Below are 18951 nucleotides of genomic sequence, written 5' to 3'. Positions count from 1 at the left end.
TACTTTTGATATTTTTTTCTTTGTGGTCCTGAAATGTTTCATTAAATTTCCTCAAGTTGTGAAAATTGCTCCCTTATTGTCCTAATAGATGTCTTAAAGCTTGTCCTAAAGCTTGGTCTCAATATACCTTACTGAATACTATGCAATATTTTACAATACACTCTGTCTTTAATTTTAGAACAAGCCAACCAAGAGCATTCAGATAATAACATATACAGAAATTTTACACTTACAAACTGCCATTACTTGGAACCATTTGCTTTGCTATTAGAGCCCAAATATTTTCAAGAAATCAGTTTCCCCCCCCATAAGATTTACAAAATTTGATGCATCATATTTTTCATCTTAGAGAAGGATTTTTAAGTTTTGCTAAAAAGTTCCTAGAGAAATCTCAAGTATTTATAGAAACAGAGCAGTATGAATAATTTTCACTTTCAGCTTTCAATTGAGTTTTACATTCTCAAGTTGTCACTCGTCATTGCTTAGCATGTGATACTTCTTTGCTTGTATTTCATTTTTCAATTCTGCTTCATGACAGTTTTTTAATTAATTTAAGAGAGAATCCAGTCGTTTCTTACTCATTTTGAAATTAGTGGATCAATCTTAATTTCCTGCATATTCCACTGTGTTGAAGTTCATCAATTATAAATCTAATAACGATTAAAATTACTGAATCATGTTACTACAAGCTACAAGTTGAGAACACTTTGAGACTGGAGTCTGAAGAAAAACAAAATGAAATAAATGCATCTGTTTTAGAAAACTATACTATGACATTCATAAATATTATAAAATGAATGGAAGGGAAGAAAGGTAAGAAAACAGACAACATAATTTAGGATAGTATAGTGTCAGGGTTATTTTGGCAAGTAATACCTCATATGGGGCTTGAAACTCAATTCATACATTAGAAATGGGACTCCAGCTGTCTCTGCATGATTCCCCAATATACTTTAAATTTGGATCATTTCATCAACACATCTCACCACTTCCTGCAGCGTGCTTTTAACAAATGTGAACAGCAATTTCCTCAGCTGCATTTAATCATTTTGCAACATTCAACAGCTTGACCATAACAATATATGTTCATTCACAGTTTAATGCATAACAGGACTCAGCATTAAAAAAATAGACAAATGTGATCTTTCCCACTAAGAAAAAAGTAGGATATGGCAATCTAAAAAGATCTCTCTTTGAGTAAAGAAATGCCATCTTTAATTTTTTAAGAATTTCTGATGCAAGAAAAGTTTTTAGGGATGTATATAGCCATTTGCCTACCCCTGCATACAGCACTGATGTGTGTTAAGTAGTAGTTAAGTTAATAATTTTTTTCATAATTTGCTTTGTCTATTTATTTATCTGTTTATGTGCATGTCTCAAATATCAGAAAAGATAGTTTCTAACACATAAATTTATGAAAAATAGTTGTTTTCAGACAATTTCAATAATTATTAAAACTGATGTTTGATATGATTCATATAAAAAATTTCACTAATTATTAAACCTTATGTTTGATATGATTTATATCAAAGTTGCAGGTACTGACAAGTAAGTTAAACATCGAATTTCACACAATTATAAAAGAGAGTTAAAAGAAAATTCAGAATGACTTTTTCATTTAATGTTATTTATTCATTCATAATAGTATTTAGTAATTAAACATTTCTATAAACAAAGATGTTACATGAACTAAGTTTTAGAGGATAACAAGGCATACAACTCTATCAAAAGATTCCAGAAATGCATTTATTGTTTTTATGGGTTCTGGCAATACTGTTGAAAGCCATTACTTTGAAGTAATTTATACATTAATGAAAGAGGGCATACAGCAGCACTTTGGATGCTCGTATGCCCCCTCCCCAAAAAATCTGAAGAATAAACATGTGGAATCTTAGTATCTGATAAAGCAATCTGAAAGAATAATGAAACTAGATTTTTAGTTATTAACTTAAACCATAGTTTTTTTCTAAACTAAAACTGATAGTTTTATGTTAATGACAAACAACTTAAGAAAAACTTACCAACAAGTACCGAGACCAAAAAATTGGTTAACCTCTGCTCTTTAACTTCAATGATATGAGGTGTTTCACCAGGAGCATGTGTCTTGCTCCAGACTATTAAACTTGAAACATGAGAAATTGATCTCACAGTGGCAGCGCATTGCCAAGGACCTCCAATAAAGGCACTTATCATTTCCATGTAGCCAATTAGAAACATATCAAGATGGAAACCTGAACCTTTCTTTAATTTCTTTTTGCCGATAATTAATCTATGAATATAAAAAAATCAATTTCAGGATTAAACGATCATGAAAACTACTTAATTCCATTAAAAAATACCATTGCTGTTATGATAATATTTTTCAAAGTTTCATTTCATTGTTTCACTTGAATTACATTTCAAACTTTTGTATCGGTGACAAATAGACAGCATTTCATGAAATCACTGAATATTAAAAAGAATACATACATTTCATGTATTATTTTTTGCTAACATATTTATTTGATATATGACAAAGAGACATGCTCAGTTCAGATATGTACAGATTAGTGGACAAAACAGCCTTAAAAAATAATTGTGTCAACATTGCCATGTATATCAAAATGATGGCAATAATGTTTGTTATTACTGTAAGACATTATTAATTTGGATCTAAAAGACATTTGAATTCCTTTTTTGAATGTTCAATTGTATTTTAGAAGATTTCAAAGAATTTAAAAAAAAAAAAAAAATCCAATATGGTTTTTAGATTACACGTTGCTTCCAAAAATTAAAATATAAAAATTACTGAATACTTTTTCCTCAACAAACAACAACTATGGGGGCATCTGGAAGTTCTGTAGTTTTTCAAATCAAACTGTATTTTCTTCTACTTATTTTGTTACTGCTAATATGGAGTGCTAATATGAAGCAAATATTTAAATAAATCTTTTCTGCTCATCTTGTGCAATTCTGGATGAATTGCAGCTAATTTTTGTTTCAGTGCAGTGTTAAGAACAGGGAATCCAGAAGACCATTTTCATAATATTATGCTTTTTTATTTAAAAAAAAAAAAAAAAAAAAAAAACCTGATGTGTACACCGCATGACTTCCTTGTATGGAATATTAAATTATACACATTTTTTCTTGCATTTCATTTAAACTTATTGGATTGGATTAAATCTACTTCGTCAACAGCACATAAACCACAATAGAATAAATGCATTCTTTAAAATTCACTCTAGAATTTGTTTACCATAGCAACACTCTGGCGCTAGATTCACTTAACGGTATTATATTTCGTTCATATTATAACTCATAATGCACAAAATTTATATCACTTAAAGAATACAATTATCTAATCGTTGCCACATGTTCTATTCAAATACTATAATAAAGCTAAAATGATGTATAAAAGAAATTAAGCAAACAAAACAAAAAAGGAACAGTTTTTCACAGATGATTGAATATTTCTCATTCAATTAATTCAGTTCTCACTTCTCAAGAAGCAAAAAATACATAAAAACTCAAAATATCTATATTAAAAATTACAAAGTAAATCTTAAACACTTATTTCCTCGAAAAAATTCCACAAAGGATTAAGCATGATTTAATTGGCAATAATAAATGAAGGCATTATTTTTGTTGTTGTGAAGCTTAGTCTCTCTAGATTAGCAACAAATCTACAATTCTGCTGTTTCAAATGTAAACAAATATGTCCGCCATGTTATTTAAAACTTAAACCGCACATAAACAGCTTTTAAATTGTTGATAATTGTACAAATATTGCTTCCAGAATTACGAAAGGCATAAAAACCTTAACCACAAGATAAAAACAACATAATTCAATCATTTTTAAAGCAAAAAATGTACAATTTACAAACACATAAGAGTAAAGAAACTGAGATCACTGAGCCAGGTAACAAAGTGGATATATATATAAATGGTATATTTATATACGTTTGTTGCGGCCGATTGCAATTAAAATACGAGGTGCACATCTACATGTTATAGCAGTTCTATATGCAAAATAACAACGTTCTGAGGCTACTCGTTTTTGAGTTATGCGAGATACTTACGTACATACGTTTGTACAGATGCCACGAAAAATTCTCTTCAGAATTCATTTTAAAACAGTTTTATAATTTTTTTTGAGGAAACGAGGCCTAATCTTTGGAATATGGTAACAGGCAGTTTGGCGACATTTTGGTACGCGATAAAGTTTACTACCTAGGACTTTGGCAATAATGTGTGAAGTACCCAATTCCAATTACGGATTATTTTGTCTGAGAGAAATGAGAGGTCATGAGATATGTCATGTGACATTTATGGACGAATCACAGTTCTTTAATCGGAAAAGGGGAGGGGGGAAATTTGCAAAAATATCTGCAGTACTTTATAGCATTTTGTATTTAGCTTCATTCTATGTTGTGTGAAACAGTGTTGCTTAATATTTGGATCCCATGGCCCTATGTAAAGTAAATTCGAAATTTTTATTGCGTTTATGTGATAATTTAAAAGAATTGCTTGAATAGTGTATGAGTGTAGGATTAATTGCTGATAAGTATGAATGTCCAACATGTGGGAATGAAATGAGATTGTGTGAAAGGAAGGATATTACAGATAAGTTTGAATGGCGGTGCAAGAAATCTGGTGAAAATGAACATTTTGTGATCCGCCATGCACTCAAGATTCTGTAGAAGATTAGGTAAGTTAGTATTTTTAATCATTTGATGATATTATTTTTATGCATTGTTCTAAATATAAGGAATAAATAAATTAATATGTTATTATTGGAAAATTTTTATTAGCAATAAATTAGTTTAAAGTAATTAAGATTTTAAACTAATTTTTATTAATTTAATGTATGTGTTTATTTATATTTTAACTAGTGTTTTTTAATTTTATTATATTTTAATTAAATGATAGTGATTTTTGTGAATTATGTGTTTGTAGCATTTTGGAATACATCTCAGTAGAAGTAAACGTGCATGGAAATAAGTTAAATATTTGACACTAAGTATTTGCAATTATTTTTAATGTTTGCCTTATAAAATCGGAGGTGACGTTTATAATGGATAATTTAGAGGGAAAAGTTTTTGGATATTTTATTTATTTTATACGTGCAAATGTTCATCCTTGGAAAGGGTATATACTTTTTTGTGATCAGGTAATTTCATATATGTCCTTTTTACCGACTTTAAAGATTCACAAAATTTTCCTGCATTTTCGTGCAAATTTTTCTAATTTATGAGAAAAAAGCAGAAAAAAGCAAGTCAAGAGTGTGTGCAATGCCATTTTTGTGCAATTTTGGGATGTTTTTTCAAGTGAAAATAGGTCGTCGTGTACATGGTTACCGTGTATGTGCAATTCTTAAAAATGCGGCAAGGAGTTTGCGATTTTGCACTTAATATTCGTCATGATTAAGCACTTTTGTTCCATAAAATTTCTAGCATAAGCGTAATTCAGCTAGCAGATTGTTCAAAAAAATGTTGAGTAAATAAAAAAAAAGAAACATGTCTTTACTTTGTGAAGACAAAATGACGCCGGGGAAAAAAAAAAAAAAAAAAAAAAAACCAAAAAACTAGGAGGTTGCCAAATTTTTGCCAAAAATCGCTAAGTTACCATAATCCAAAGATTAACCAAAACAAGTCTTTTATTCTGTCCTTACGTACAGATATCATTCAAAAACATCGTTAAATTGCATTCCATAGCGGTCAAAAATGGATATTTTCATTGAAATATGCTGTCTGAAACTTTTCACGATTACAATACTTCCTTTTTACTTCGTACAAGGAAGTAAAAAGGAAAAAAATGCTCATCAGACTACTCATAAAATTTATGCTGTGTATGGTAAAAGTGCTCTACCTGATGATGCACTGGGTATATAAACTGCCATGATATATCAATACTACATACTCTAACAAAGCCAAAAAAAACTTGCTCAAGTTTTGGCATATGATTATTTGCTGAAAAAAATAAAGCTCCTATATGGAAACAGATCATTACTGGAGATGAGAAGTGGCAATTATGCAATAAGATTACAAGAAAAAGATCATGAGATAAGAAAAAGGAACCTCGATTAGTAGCATTGAGGGGACATCCATGGATTTTAATCTCTTCGGGTCACTTCAGTATTCTTTGAATGGCCTAGAGTTAATTTTTTGGAAGACTGTCTAACAGCACGAAAATACTGTTTTATTAATAAATACAATTTTTTATAAATATTTTAAAAAGGAAATTTTCATGCTGCTGGCAAGATGAAAAAAAAGTAAAAGAACAAAATGGTGCTTAAGCGATAGTGCTTCATTTGTATTTATCATAGGGGGAAAAAAAAGAGAACTTTCTGGATAACCCAATACAAACAGTGCATTCTGAGTCCTATACAATTTAAATGGTCTCAGATTTGGATCTACAGAGTATGAAAGTTTCAAATTCAATACCAGATAATCACGGAAATTTTTTTATTTTGAAAAGACTTAAATTTGTAATACTGAGACCACATATATATATCCACATTTGTATGCAAATACAAGATTTGAGCAATAAAGCTTACTAAATTTTCATGAAAGGACCACTGCGATTAAATATAAAATCCTCATTACTGATAATACTTATATATGAATATGCAAGATTATCCTAATTTAATCTATTGCTTTTCCATTTTCATTTTTAATAATTCATCTATCACATCTTTAGTAAATAAAGATCACAAGCAAATCCAGTTTCTTAACATTATCATTAAATTCATTAATACTTTACTATAATGTATGAAGGTATTTGGGCATAAAAAATAGGAAGCAGCATTATATAATTTTGAAAGAAATAAGTTATTCACAAAGTTATATATCTCAGGAATATTGCAGTCCTGCTTTTTTTGACATATTTTATATTAAAAATTAATATATGAATATAAAACTACTTTAACAAACAACAGATGTCTACTTACTCGCATATCTGGGTTTCTATAAATAACAGAATAAATATCAAAAGACCACCAACAGAAGCAACTGCTGCTTCTCCAACAGAAACAGGCACTGGATAAACAAACCAACTCCTTTCTGTACTAGGTGATAAGCCTTCTGGGACACTCAGTTTCTAAGAAAGAAATGGAGAATTTTATTTACATGATGAATATAATTAACCCCTCACATGCCAAGGCACAGAAATTTAAAGAATAAACAGGAAAAGCTGATAGGTTAAAACCATCACCTCAAGTTACACTTGATTACACTTGATCTGGTAATGCCAAATTAGTCCTATAAAAGAGGTGAAGCGAATAGTCACTATATCTCAGAACAGAGACAGAGAATTAAACTAACCTTTTTATTTAAACAGGATTTCAAACATAAGGGCTCACTCTTGTGCTACGATTTCCCCAACTTATGGTGATGCAACATAAAAAAGGAACAGTTTAAATTAAATCAAATGCTGGAAAGTTGTCAAAGAAGACTACGCAATTAAATACTAGTATTAGAAGCTGGCTCACTAACTCTATTGCAGGCCCAGAATTAAAGTGTTGGCAGTTAGAAGATGCAAAGATGAGTAATTACAAATACCAAAGCTGGCAGGAAACTAATAACACAGCCAGAAACACTCTCTGTCTTAAAATCTCAAAACCTCAATTTAATTATACTGGCTACTCATTTACATTCTAGTGAGGAATGTGGTGTGGTGTATTTAATGATGGCAAAGCACACTAGGGCTATCTGCCTAAAGAGAGGGATGCCTTCGTGGAGGACTTTCTAAGGGAAACTGGCTCGTATACACGTTACACATGAGGAAAACCATGAAAACACATATGCAGCCAGCCTGTTCGTGGGATTCGAATCTCGGACCGAACTACCAGTGTTCAGCTACTTTACCGCTAGGCCGCTGGTGGGCTTGAGGAATGTGGAAAGGAGAAGTTATAGTAAAAACTGAATTGTAAATAACTGATTAATTAAAACATTATTCCCTACAAGTTAGACATGACTTTGAAAGAGGTCATTATCTTTTTACAATAATTTGTAATTTTCAGAATGTGATATCCCCATGTAAATTTTGACATTGTCTTCTTTTTGTAAGTAAAATTGACAAAAATACATACTGCAAATATACAATGCTGTATAAAACAATAAATAACTACTGCTAAAGTGTCTAGTAAGCATGTTTTGAAGTCAAGCATTTCTTGCTCACTTCAGGGAAAAAAAAATTATTAATCGTACCCACAAAATATCCTCCAATAGAAATTTTTCTTGAAATTTAATGAGAATAAATTATTATACATTAAAAAACTTCAGAGAAAATATTTACAAAAACAGTTTTTTTAAAAACATAATTTGTTAAATGATGCAACCTTTTAAATGTAAATAGTATATGTAGGTAATCTTTCCGAATAAATTATTTCATATTTTAGTATTTTTTTTTTTTAAATAATGAGAAAATTTAGAAAATTTGCAAGAAACTGAAGTGGTTTATTAACTGAAGAAACTGAAGTGGTTTTCACCATAAGTAGACTATTATAAATCACCCAATGAAAAAAATCAGTAAAATTTAATGTTAACTCATGTAAATAATTTAGAGGACAGATAAAATAGAAGATAATTAGAAAGAATCAACTGATTTCTAATTTGCATAATTTTCAAAATTAACAACAGAGTATGATAAGTAATACATAAATGAAAAAAAGTCCAATTTATAAATGGCTTCTTTTATACATATAATGAAAAGGCAATAGTATGAAAATTCCTGCCAAACTCATTATAGCATGCCAGTGGTAACTGTTTTCTAGAGCAGTGGAAATGCCTACTTTAAATTTGTTACAGCTTTTAATATTAGGTGACACATATATACATATCATTCACATAGCCTCAAAAGAAGTCACAGAGTGTGGTTAAGCAACAAATAAACACAAATGGCAAAAATCTTTCTACTGTTTAAATGAATTTGTCATTCTTTATCAAAAGGAACATTTTAAACAACAAACCAGTTCCCTCTTTCAGTATTAAAACTTAAGGCATTTGACATTTACCTTAATATCACGCTTACCATTTATTTCATTAAATTTTAAAGATATAAAAGTTTGAAATTGGATAATTCTTTCAGAATTACTCTGTACATTAATGATTACTAAGATACATGGATAAGTTAAAATGATACAAAATATAAAATATATTTGATAACATTAACCTTAAAGATAGTTTAAATTTTGTGAAATCTATTGTAAAAATATCTATTTCACTTTTTTATTAAATTTAATAATTCCATTTGTAAGTGAAATACATGATTAAAATCAAACACAAGTTATATCTGCTGTCAAATGGAATTCTGCATAAAATATTTGAGTTCAGAACAAAACTTCACTGAGCTTGAAAGTATCACAGGCATGAGAAATGGAGAGAAATATTTCAGCAGATTATTGCTTTAATTATATTAAATAAGATACACTATAATTAATATGTAGTAATTTACAAGCATTTAAAACAAAATTTCAATGAATGTTTTTCCTTTTTTCTTCTACTAAAGTACCTTTAATTGCTATAGATAATTTGTAACAGATTATATCTATTTAATTTTAGGGAAAAAATTAAGTATAAAATTCTTAATATAATCAGAGATGTAAGAAATTACTATTACAGAAATAGGTAAGAATACAGACCCCTCTTTTTTGGTAAGTACTAGTGATACAGTTTGCTCTATATACCATGTGATACAGCTATGATAATAACCTTCTGAAGCAATAGCAGATACAACTGAATTACCTTTTTCTCAAAGCATATTACTCACAATATCGTGTGGGCATGAGTATATCACAGAATTTCTAGAAAATTAAGAGGCAGCAAGACTTTATTTGCAGGTTCATAATGCTTCATACATAAACTGGTGATATTATGAGGCAGTTAGATTGTCATAAACATTAAAAAAAGGAATTAATTGCTGCAAAAATTACTTTTCCAAATCATTCTATTTTTGGTTTATAAGATGAACTGCATTTAGATAGTACCTCTCACCTACGTACTGTTGAACAGCATTTGAAGTTAAATATCTGATTGACAATAATTCATTATTCATCAAAAATCATTAGATGCCATTACAATGAAAAACAAATTTCTTTGATGATAAATAAGTGACATGAAATATCAAAAGTGGTATTACAGTCAAAAGTCGTTAATCCGGACTCGTCGGGACTTCGGCGATTCCGGATTATCGATTTTTCCGGATTATAGATCATCAGTTTAAATCTCGTAAGATGGCATGCACAAATTCTAAAATTAAAAATATGAAACCGTATTTTAGGAAATAAAGAACAATTATGATCTAAAGGGTATCAAAATTTACAAAAAAAGAACCTTAATATTTATTTGTTTACTTTATTAAACATTTCTTTCAATGTAAGTTGTTTCGTTTTATGTGATAATACTTTCTCTTTAATTCTATAGACATAATTTCTTGTTTAGTTAAAAAGCTCCGCTGTTCAAGTCCCGTAATTGCTGTGCCGAGAATACCGACTAACTTGTCAATCGAAATTTTTTCGTTTTCACTAACCTCTCTGTCACCTTCTTCATGTCTTTATCCATTTTTTGCAGCAATTCCACTTTTTGTTGGACGGACATTGAGGCATACTTTCGTTTTGTAGATCCTTTGGGAGCTCCAGAATCGGAAATTGACATAATCGAAAGACTTTTATAAAATTGCTCTTACAGTCTGCAAAAAATAATAAGCTGCATCCAATTCGAAGATTAAGGAATAACGCAAGCATCAACATTAACTGAAATAGATAATTGTATAATTTTAGCTTATACCGTCCGTTATGCGTTATACGTCCGTTAACGCGCACGCGAAAACGTATTCTGCACTTGCGCACACGCACATGCGCGCGCACGTAAAGGTCTTACGCACACGCGTAAACGCCTATGCGCATGTGTCAACGCGGCGCATGCGCAGAAAGTTTTTAGCTTTGAGGTCCGGATTATAGATCATTCCGGATTATGGGTGTCCGAATTAACGACTTTTGACTGTATTACAAGCAATTTTATGATCCTTAATTATTTTTAGTTCAACACTTGAATTTTCCAACTGAAGATAATACAAAGGAACTGATCTGAAATTACTTCCACTATACCATTACATATGAATAGACAGTAATATCTATTTTCAATGGAGCCCATTCCATGTGGATCTTTATGGCAATGAAATTGCAGACAAACTAGCAAAGGAGGGCTGTGGCCTTTTAACTCCATCCTCTTCCACCCTTACTTATCTGGAATTATATCCCTGAAAACATCACAAATCATGGTGGAGTGGTTGATGCCCCCCACTTATCTTTGGTACCTGGGCAACAAGCCTTGGTTGGACTCTAAGTCTTGGGTGTGGCAAGAGCTCCTGAACTGCGCTCTTACGTATTGCCAGTGGTAATATTATGAGCCTCTCTTTCAAGGAGGGCACGAAAATCTTTGCCACATGCATCAAGTGCCAAAAACATCAGGCATCTGCCAAGCATATATTAATTAACTTGGGCCTCTCTAGGGAGGATATTTACTCCAATCCCCTCCTTGTGTTTGACTTTCATAGAGTCAATGGTCTTTTGGACCTTGTCTCATTTCACCAGAAATCGAAGAAAAAACAACAGCAACAACAACAGACAATATAGGATGCAGTACTAATATGATTCATGTCAATTAAAACTCCAGACTTACACCAAGTACCTGCTGTATATCATCATCCTTTGTTCTAACTTACAAAATCTAATGACTAAAAATAATTTAAACTTAAATGACTGCATAAAGAATAATACATATCCTTATGCCATACAAATCACTGACTTGGCTGTATATAAATGTTTTAAAATATTTCATGTTTCTTTAATATACTTGGATTTAAATGAAAAATCAAAGAAATACTTGCTGCAATAAGTAAAAACCAGCCTTTATAGAATGAAACTTTGAGTATCATGAGATATTAACATTTTTTAATTTTATGCTGCATGAATTTTCCATGCATTCAATTCAGATAAGTCCATATTTATATAGACACAAACTCCAATCTACAAAAAAATTTGTCAGTAGTCAATGCTTGAATGACATTTTCGCAACGTTATAAATGTGCATATATGCACATGTAAAGCATATTTTTTTTTTTTAATTTACTGTTAAATTTAACTTAAAGTTCTTAAACATAAAAAATAATCAAAAATACTTTTTGTAAATTACATGCATATTTAACCAAAATTTTCTTTTTAGAGCAGAAATATCATTAAATTTACTAACATATTACAGAAACCAATATTTAAATCATAAATAATTGTAGAGGAAATTAGACTTTACACACCATACACATCCAAAGTAGATATTTTATATAAATTATTAAGTTAACTTTTGATAGTACTATTAATTTTAACTTTATTATTTATTTGTCCATCTCAACTGATAGTAATAAGAATGGTTTTAGTAACTTTGTTTTATTCAATAATGGTGTATTTTGTAATAGGGTCTTACACATCTTTGTTTTGTATACATATACATCATAAAGTTTTGGGGATTCTGATTTTTATAGAGAAATTTAAAAATAAATAAATTTCTGATAGATAAGAAATATAAATATAATAATCAACAAAAATACTTATAATTCAGGTAAAACTTATGAATGTACAGATTTATAAGTAGCTCAAGTTTGCAAGCTTAAGTTTTGAATTAGATTTATCTTTTTCTGTAACACGATTCTTCATTTGTGTGCATGTTTACCATTTTAATAAGAATGGCTTCAAGAGTTTTGTTACCAAAATTTGATTGAAATTCAAACCATATTTTTAAAATTTAATAAAAAATTCTTTTACATGCTGCATTTAAATGAGGTGTTTTTTCTATGCCAGAACCTAAAAACATTGCATTTAAAACTTCTTCAAATGGTCCAAAATTGATATTGAAAGACTGGTCAGTTAAAAATAAAAATTAAATTAAATAGCACTTGGCTTTTATAGCATCCATTTCATCATCTTTTATGAAGAAATTTCATATTTTTCTCAATTTTACAGCACCAATTTTCTTCATGCCTTTAAAAAAATAAATGTCATTTGCAATCACTTTTCATGATGTTAGCAACTGAAAATTCTTTGTTCTTGGGCAAAATGCATGATTTAAAGAAACTTTGGATGTTTAATGCATTGAAACTCTCGATAACGATACTCGTTCTTAAATTTCTGGCTACACATTCAATTTGATAATCTCAGCCTCTTATTCGGAGGCAAGCTCAACTTAAAGAACTTCCAAATTAATTGCAACTCACATGTATGCTACTGATACACTGATACATTTGTATATGCTAGTTTCAGCAAGCTAATCTCAGTCGCTATCACTAGCACCTTAAAGATACCCCGATTTAAGGAGACCTCATGTGCAAAACTACATTGCTGGTCACTTTACATTCACGTGTCACCATTTTTATATCGGTTGATTACTAAACTTAATTTATGTTATCCCCATAGCATCCTTTCCAAATACCTGCAGAATCTTACGAATTGTTTCGCTTTGAGAATCATTAGGCCTTAGACAAAATTTTATGCAGTACCTTTGCTCAACTCATTTGATAATCTTGAGAGAAATAAAAAAATTCGATGAACAGGTATAACAGCACCTTACTTTTGGCAGTGCAGGCAGTGGCTAGCCCACTTAACATGGAGAAAAAAAATTTAAGCATGCATACAAAGCTGCCTTCTCTCTTCTCATGCAGAGGCATCATCCTAGCATTCCTACCCTGTGCAGGAAAATTCAAGGCCAGATACTCTTTAGACAAACCTCATTATGAAACATTTTGCAATACTGAAGACAGATATTGAGGCATAAAGAAAGAGCTTGAAGTCATATCTGAAGTTTAACACTCATTTCTATTCTCGCTGACAAACTTTTTTAAGCCAACACAGATAATGTAGCACACCAACATGCTTGTTCTTGAAGAAAAACGTTGATACAGTTACAAATTTGAAATATAGTTTTGCAGAGAGACAAAATAGTAGGCTATGTAGCAAGAGAAGCAACGAAAGTTGGGCTCAACACAATTTGAGTTTCAATTACAATAAATTAGCATTGGTTTCCTTTATCCTGTTGGTTAAGACAAACTAGCTAGAAAAAGAAGCAGAAAGAAAAATGTGGTGTTCCAAGATTGTAAAAAGGTTAGCTTTAAATAAGTTCTTGGCCCATAGATGGCGCCACTGTTTTTATATTCTATAACTGTGCACTCCAATAAAACTTCACTTGTGTTCCAAACTCCCAACAGGTATGTTGTGTATTATTTATTCTCATGCATGCAAATAACCACTCTCTGCTATATTGAGTTTCTAATAGGTTATGGGCCCAGACCAGATTAAGAAATGAGGATAAATAATCTAATGACTAGTTAAGTTAGTTTGTTTATTTAATTCTATTTGTAAATTTTTTAGAATTACTTTTAACCCACGAGCACACGCACCGATCCGACGAACACGAGAACATGCGCCGGGTATGTCATATCCGAATAAAAAGTTTGTAATTACAAAATTTGCCGAATAAAATTAATCGGTTTTTAAAAGAAATTAAAATGTAAAACCAAGTTAATACTTCATTTTAGACAAAATATGAAAGAATAAGGAGAGGTAAAATTATTTACTTACAATTTTTTGAACATTGTTTACAAAATGAGGTCATATGTTCCATACATATACTTTTGCTACAATTTTCACAAATGAATCTGGTCTTTCTATCTTTTTTCTTGGGGCACTCTGTACACCTCTTGTAATTTTAAGTTTTTTTTTTTTGGAGGGGGGAGGGTTCATTGTTAACATGTTCATCGATGGTCAGTGTTTGTCTAGAATCAGGAACTATAGATGCTCGTCGTCGTTCATTTTGAACACTTTCTATTAGCTGCATCCCTAAGGCTTTGAGAAAAGTACGCCTGGTACGGTATTCCGTTGGTGGTTCCTTCTTTGTTAGCAAAATTATTCTTGCATTAATGGCAGCCACGTTTAACACTGAAAAGAAAATCACCATAGGCCATCGACATGCTACTCTTGCTGTAGAATATGCAGCTGCCATCTCATCTACAACATCAACTGCTCTTTTTGTCATGTTATAGAATGTAATGATTTCAGGCTTTTTAGATTCCCCAGTAGATTCATCGATTTGATAGCCGGAATGCATTGTGGATAACAGGATCACACTCTTATTTTTTTTTGGCACATAAGATACAAGTGTTGCTTCTTTCTGAAAACCGAAAATTGAAGAATATACCTCTATTTTCTTTGCCAAAAACTCAGGTGGCATTTCTCTCTTATTTTTACGCATTGTACCTACTATCGTAATCTTCTTCTTTAGGAGATTTTGAGATAATTCATATCCCATATACCAATTATAAACTGTTAAATTTCGACCAGACTTGTATAAGGACCTTATTAAACATTTGACAACTTCGCTTGCACCATTTTCAACTTGAATGGCCCATATGGTTGTTTACCAGCATAAACTTCCATACTCCAGGTATAAAATACCATTGCGTCAACAAGAGCAAATATTTTTATGCCATACATTGCTGGCTTGTTGGGCATATATTGTTTGAAGGAACAACAACCTCTGAATGATTCCAACTTCTCATCAATGGTCACATACTCTCCTACAGTATAAGCCTTTTGGCAATTTGTGACAAAATTTCCAAAAAATTCTCTGATCGGAGCTAATTTATCAACGTTTCTTCTAATGGGACGATCTCTAATGTCATCAAAACAGAGGCATTGTAAAAGAAAGAGGAATCGGTTCACTGACATTGTTTCCCGAAATATGTCCATTCCTGTTCCGTCTGTTGCCCACAAATCTCTTACGTTCACATGGGATGATTTATAAACTCCACATAAATACAGCAATCCAATTAAAGATTTCCAACTAATTTGTTACTTCGCATCCCAAGTTTCACGAGTGAAATTTCCACGTACTGAATCAATAAAAATATTTGTATTGTCGACTACATGTTTTAACATATCTTCATCGATAAGCAGTGACCAGAAATCTAAAGGTGTTGAGACGTCTTTAGAATACTTCATATTTCCAGGGAGTTAAGTTATAATATTTTTGGCGCCAATTATAACATTAGTCTGGAATTTATTTTTGTTCCATTTTACCCCATTTTTTCCAACATAAAACTCATTGCTACATTCCAAAGTTTCATTTTCTGTTTCTGTATCTGAATCACTACTCTCTATGGATGAATCATGATTACTATTATATTCTTCATAATCAACATCTTCATTGTCTTCACTAAATGAATCCTCATCAGAAGAAACGGTTTCAAGAAGATTTCTCAATCTTTTCATCTCTTCATCGTAAGGAATATACGGCGCCATGCTTACAACTCAAGAAAAACCTGTAGTAAAAGCTTGAAAACGAGAAGTGCGAAGTGACTCGCTGAGAAATGCGAGTACACGCGCAGGTATGACATGCCCGAACAATGGTGTTCCTAAAAAACTGTTGCACCTGTCACCTCAGGAATTTTCCCCATTTAAGTATGTGACCTTGAACTCAGCTACACCAAGTTTCGTCCTTTTATGAAAGAATGGGTGAGAAATATACAAAAAGAAAAATGCACATGGGTATGACATACCCGTTGCGTGTGCTCGCGGGTTAACCAAAATTGGCCACATGGTTATGTTAGGGTTAGCGAAAGCACATGGTTGCAGAAGCTTAACTAGTACAAATAATTTTGACTGTTAATTATTTGGGCAAATGTTTCATTGAGAATAAAATTAATTCAATAGAAAATTTATTTGAATTTATCTCAAATTATAATTTTTTGCCTCTTGTTGATTAAAGTTAAAAAAAAAAAGAAAAATGCCAGGGAGAGAAAGTTAATTTAGTCACAAACAAGGGGATGTTTCCATAACCGGCACTTGGCGAAATTGCGGATTTGTTTACATCGGAAGTGAGCGTACGTGCGCCAGAATATGGTAACCCTGATAATTGTTGCAACCCACACAGGGAATTTTCCTGAAGGAGGAAAAGGGAAATTTTCTGTTTACTTTTCGAACATTACGGTAAGAGAAAATAAAGTTTGAAAATCGCAAATCATTATTAGTTCATATTTTCGCAAAACGTTTATGGGGTTTTGGGAGTTAAAAAATAAAGTTTGGAAGGAGGAAAAGGGAAATTTTCTGTTTTTATTTTTCGAACATTACGAAATTTCCCACAAACAATTGAGTGGAAGGAAAAATTACATGGATTGGAAATTTTCCATGAAAATGCATCTTATTAAATTAGATTTATGGGCTTATGTAGAGGGTACAAAAGAAGATCCAGTAAAGGATACCAAAGCTCTGTCATATATAGTTGAAGGGGTAAGTGAAATTATTTTCAATGATATAAGGGATTTAACAAGTGCAAAGGAAGCTTGGAAAGTATTAGCTGAAACATATGAGGATAAGGGAATCACAAGAAAGGTTTCAATAATTAAAACATTAGTGAATACCCGTTATACTGATTGTAAAGATATGTCTGACTATTTACATAGGGCCATTTCAGCTTATCAGCAATTAAAATCTACTGGTGTTAAACCTGATGAAGAATTAATTGCAGGAATAATTTAGCTAATTTACCTGATAGGTTTGAACCTCTTATAATGGCTTTGAAAAATTGTGGTGAGGCAATAACAGTTGACAATGTTAAAAATCGCTTGTTAGCCGAAGATTCAAAACTCCTAGTCAATGAAAGTAAGGAATATGCATTTGTTAATAAAAATATTGGAGGCAAAAGGTACTTTAAAGGAAAATGTTTTAAATGCAATTTGTTTGGCCACAAAAGCTCTGATTGTCAGAAGTCACCTCTCAAAAAGGGGTAGATATAATGAAAACAAGTTTAACAAAAAGTCCAATGTTGGATTAAAACATAAAAAACGGGAAGAAGCTTATGTAGTGGAAATTAGTGTAGCTAATTCTAATCCAGATCCCAATATTTGGTACATGGATTCTTGTGCTTCTTACCACATGACTCCACATAAAGAATTATTAGATGATTATCAGGATGCTAGTATTCATCAAATAAAAACAGGTAGTTCAGTAATAGAAGTAGAGGTAAAATAACTTTCCTCTTATCTAGAAATAAAAAAAAAGGGAGTCTGTAACTTTTAGTAATGTTTTACACGTTCCAAAGTTAACAGCTAATTTGCTGTCCATTAAGTATTTAAATAAAATATTTGGAATGGTTAGTACTATTACAAGTGAAAGATGTTTTGTGTATGATGGTAAACATTTAGTTGCTACTGGAACAGGTATGGGAGATAATTTGTATTCTCTTGATTTATGTAATGAGTGGGCTTTAATTACTGCTAAAAATATTTCAAATGAATTATTACATAAAAGAGTGGGCCATTTAAGTGAAGGAGGAATGAACAGATTAAAAGATATGGTTGAAGGTTTTACATTTAACGGAAAATTGTTAAATTGTGTGTCATGCATTAAAGGCAAAATGCATAGACAACCATTTCTCAAGGGAAAAGCTAAGCGTGCAAAAGAGTTATTAGGCACAGTGACCTATGTGGGCCTATGAATGTTACATCAATTGGTGGTTCTCGCTACTTTATTAGTTTTATTGATGATTTATCGCGAATGACTTTTGTTTATTTTTTGAAAAATTAATCTGAAGTTTTTGAAAAATTCAAAATATTTCAAACATTTGTTGAAAGGCAAACTGGCAAATCAATCAAAATCTTACACTCAGATAATGGTACTGAGTATGTAAACAATGAGATGGATAACTATTTAGCATTAAATGGAATTCAGCATCAAAAATCTATTCCAGTTACACCAGAGCAAATGGGTGTAGCTGAACGTAGTAACAGAACTCTTGTAGAGCGAGCACGATCAATGTTGGTGGATGCTCACCTTGATCAAAATTATTGGACTGAAGCAAATTATTTGACTGCAAATCACTGTAAAAATATATCTCCAACTATTGCAATTGCAGGTATGACCCCTTATGAAAA

The 18951-nt window shown here is 31.2% G+C and overlaps 1 protein-coding gene across 3 annotated transcripts in view; it reads right to left on the bottom strand.

Annotated features, from left to right (window-relative positions):
* Window positions 1-18951, bottom strand: part of LOC118186200 (band 3 anion transport protein-like) — a 422199-nt gene that overhangs the window by 25998 nt on the left and 377250 nt on the right. For all 3 annotated transcript variants that reach the window (XM_035356272.2, XM_085810867.1, XM_085810868.1), the window contains 2 exons: window positions 6929-7077; window positions 2022-2269 (listed from right to left, as the gene is read on the bottom strand). In XM_035356272.2, coding sequence (XP_035212163.1) covers window positions 2022-2269; window positions 6929-7077 — 397 coding nt within the window. The remainder of the gene's footprint in view (window positions 1-2021; window positions 2270-6928; window positions 7078-18951) is intronic.

The sequence above is a fragment of the Stegodyphus dumicola genome, chromosome 2 (genome assembly GCF_044657685.1).
Source record: "Stegodyphus dumicola isolate Sdum_Otavi_A_Nest chromosome 2, ASM4465768v1".
In the NCBI taxonomy this organism is placed as follows: Eukaryota; Metazoa; Arthropoda; class Arachnida; order Araneae; family Eresidae; genus Stegodyphus; species Stegodyphus dumicola.
The sequence above is the reverse complement of the archived record's forward strand: the minus strand, read 5'-3'. Positions and strand labels throughout refer to the sequence as shown.